At 42.5% G+C, this 3,426-nt stretch overlaps 1 protein-coding gene across 1 annotated transcript in view; it reads right to left on the bottom strand.

Annotated features, from left to right (window-relative positions):
* Positions 1 to 3,426, bottom strand: part of DLGAP5 (DLG associated protein 5) — a 53,900-nt gene that overhangs the window by 29,515 nt on the left and 20,959 nt on the right. The window contains exons 9-10 of the mRNA XM_012806547.2: positions 2,640 to 2,767; positions 2,135 to 2,261 (exon numbers count right to left, since the gene is read on the bottom strand). Of these exons, the coding sequence (XP_012662001.1) occupies positions 2,135 to 2,261; positions 2,640 to 2,767 (255 nt within the window). The remainder of the gene's footprint in view (positions 1 to 2,134; positions 2,262 to 2,639; positions 2,768 to 3,426) is intronic.

Below are 3,426 nucleotides of genomic sequence, written 5' to 3'. Positions count from 1 at the left end.
CTCAGGTATATGTGGCTGGCGCCTTAGCCACTTGAGCCACAGGTGCCGAGCCAACAATTTTTTTTAATTAGCCGTATGCTGTGAGTATGGGCTGTGAGGTAGCAAGGCCCCCACAGGCTGGGAGATGGTCAGAGAACAACACCCGTCTGCTTCTACTCCTAGAACAACAACATTCTTTCCCCTCTGCCAGAAGTCATGTAGCCCCTACATACTTTCTTTTTATTTTATTGTTTTTTTATTGTTGGGGATTCATTGAGGGTACAAGAAACCAGGTTGCACTGATTGCATTTGTTAGGTAAAGTCCCTCTTACAATCATGTCTTGCCCCAAAAGGTGTGGCACACACCAAGACCCCACCCTCCTCGCTCCTTCTCTCTCTCTGCTCTTCCTTTCCCCCACCTGTCCCTCCTTCTTTCTTTCTCTGCTCTCCATACTTTCTCTTTTATCTTTTGCCAGAAAGCGCGTAGCTTTTCCTCCCAAAAGTTAATCTTTACCCCATGTGCCAGAATCATCTCAATAAAAGAAAATTGCTTTTGATAGAGTTTCTTTTTGCTTATCCAGGAACTGCCCCTTTTTTCTATCTGAAATATTCCTTTGCCTAATTTTCCTCTGGCAAGCAACTTTGTTAAGGTCAGTGACCTTGTTTAGGTACTGTATAATAAAGCCGTTTGCACAGGTCAGTGCTGGCTGCAGTCTTAGCAGCTCCAATCCTCCTCATCCCATCCTTGTCTCCTGTGTGTTTTATTTCCGCAGGAGCGATGGGTCACGCCTGTAATCCTAGCACTCTGTGCAGCCAGGAGTTTAAGACCAGCATGAGTAGAGTGACACTCCTGTCTCTATTAAAACTAGAAAAATTAGGCTTGGCACCAATAGCTCTGTGGTTAGGGCACCAGCCACATGCACCAGGGCTGGTGGGTTTGAACCTGGCCAGGGCCTGCTAAACAACAACAACAACAAAAATAGCCAGGCATTGTGGTGGGCACCTGCAGTCCCAGCTACTTGGGAGGTTGAGGCAAGAGAATCACTTAAGCCCAAGAGTTTGAGGTTGCTGTGAGCCGTGATACCATAGCACTCTACGGAGGGTGACATAATAAGACTGTCAAAAAAAAGAAAAAGAAAGAAAGAAAGAAAAACTAGAAAAATTAGCCAGCCATTGTGGTGGGCACCTGTAGTCCCAACAATTTGAGAGTCTGAGGCAGGAGAAACATTTAAACCTCAGAGTTGGAAGTTCAGTGAGGTATGATGGCATCACTGCACTCTAGCCCCTCAAGTCAGAGCAAGACCTTATCCCACTCACAAAAAAAGAAGTGAAGGCCAGAGGTGGGCAGCGGCTCACACCTGTAAGTGAAGGCCAGGGGCAGTGGCTCATACCTGTAATCCTGAACTCTGGGAGCCAAGGCAGGTGGATTGAAAAAAAAGTGAAAATCACTTAAAATCTGTTTCTCCCTACCACATCTACAATATTAAAGCTAAAAATATACATACATACATATATACTTTGTTTTTGTTTTTTTTTTGAGACAGAGTTTCTCTTTGTACCTCTGGTAGAGTACCACGGTGTCATGGCTCACAGCAACCTCAAACTCTTGGGTTCAATTGATTCACGTGCCTCAGTCTCCTGAGTAGCTGGGACTAAAGGTGCCCAATAAAACGTCCAGCTATTTTTTAGAGACAGGGTCTGGCTCTGGCTGGTCTTGAACTCATGAGCTCAGGCAATCCACCTACCTCAACCTCCCAGAATGCCAGGATTACAGGTGTGAGCCTCTGGGCTAAAAATATTTTAATTTTGGGCGGGTGTGGTGCCTCACACCTATAATCTCACCACTTTGGGAGGCAGGGGTAGGAGAATCATTTGAGCCCAGGAGTACCAGACCAGCCTGCACAATAGAGCCAGATCCTATGTGTATAAAATTTTTTTAAATTAGCAGGATGTGGCATTGCGCACCTGTAATCCCAGCTACTTGGGAAGCTGAGATGAGAGGGTCATCTGAGCCCAGGAGTTCAAGATTGCAGTAGCTATGGTCAATGTCACCACATGGGCAATGGAGCAAGACCCCTAATTTTGAATTTTGGTTTTAAATGTCTAGACATGGATAAAAGTATAAAATTCTTACACTAGAAACAAACAGACGAACCTGAAATATGGTACATCGTGTTGCAGTTGAGATAGCTGTCCTTCCTTCATTTCAAGTAATGGGACCTCTGTTACTGGAAGGCCACTTGATTCTTTAGTAGTAGCTTTATTATAATTTAAGACCTGTTCTGTAAATTTAAAAAAAAATAAATTACATATAAATTGCAAAGCAGCAGTTCCCAAAATTAAGCCCTCCACAAAACACATGGTTAACATCCTTCAATTTTTCCAATGTTGAATTTTAAAATTTTATTTCTGCCTCAATTATTTCGCTCACATTTCCTCTAAAGGAGCTCTCAACATTTTTAATTTCTTCCAATTCACATTTATTTCCCTCTCTTCTTCACCTGGACTCTGCATCCCAGCTCTACTGTCACCCATGCTTTCTCATCTTCTCTAGCACTGAGGTCACATCCCCCAACTATATGGCAAAAAAAAAAGATTTAAACAAATCTGGGAAATCTTAATACAGAGATGTAAGTAAACATTTGATTGAAATACTCTACCTTCATTCCAAACTGTTAGAGAACCCACAGGACATTGTAATTTATTTGAATCTTGCTGTACTATCTTGGTCGTTGACATTTTACATTTTAGTGCCAAAATGTCTTTTGTTGCTTCTTGAGTCTTATCACTAAAAACAATAGCAAAAATACACTTCATGAAACACGAACTCATCTATCTGATTGAGGGGTTTCAAAATTGTGCTTTTTATTAAACAAGGATAAAATAAAAACATTTCGATTTAAAAATATATTTATTTGGGGTGGCACCTGTGGCTCAAAGGGGTACGGCGCCTGCCCCATATGCCAGAGGTGGCAGGTTCAAACCCAGCCCCAGCCAATATATATATATATATTTATTTATTTGGCTCTGTGCCTGTAGCTCAGCAGCTAGGGCACTGGCCAAATACACCAGGCCTGGTGGGCTTGAACATGGCCTAGGCCTGCCAAAACAATAATGACAACTACAGCAAAAAAATAGCTGGGCATTGTGGTGGGCACCTATAGTCTTAGCTACTTGGGAAGCTAAGGCAAGAGAATTGCTTAAGCCCAAGAGTTTTAGGTTGCTGTGAGCTATGATGCCATGGCACTCTACCGAGCGTGACAGAGTGAGACTCTGTCTCAAAAATATATATATATTTATATTTATTTATTCCCAGATGAAAAAAATGTAAGCACCTGTACTGTGAATGTCCATCTTTATAACTATTTTTTTTTTTTTTTTTGAGACAGGAGCCTCAAGCTGTCCCCCTGGGTAGAGTGCCATGGCATCGCAGCTCACAGCAACCTC

This window comes from Otolemur garnettii, unplaced genomic scaffold (genome assembly GCF_000181295.1).
Source record: "Otolemur garnettii isolate 467f Iridium unplaced genomic scaffold, OtoGar3 scaffold00054, whole genome shotgun sequence".
Taxonomy (NCBI): Eukaryota; Metazoa; Chordata; class Mammalia; order Primates; family Galagidae; genus Otolemur; species Otolemur garnettii.
This window is presented reverse-complemented; position numbering and strand designations above follow the sequence as displayed.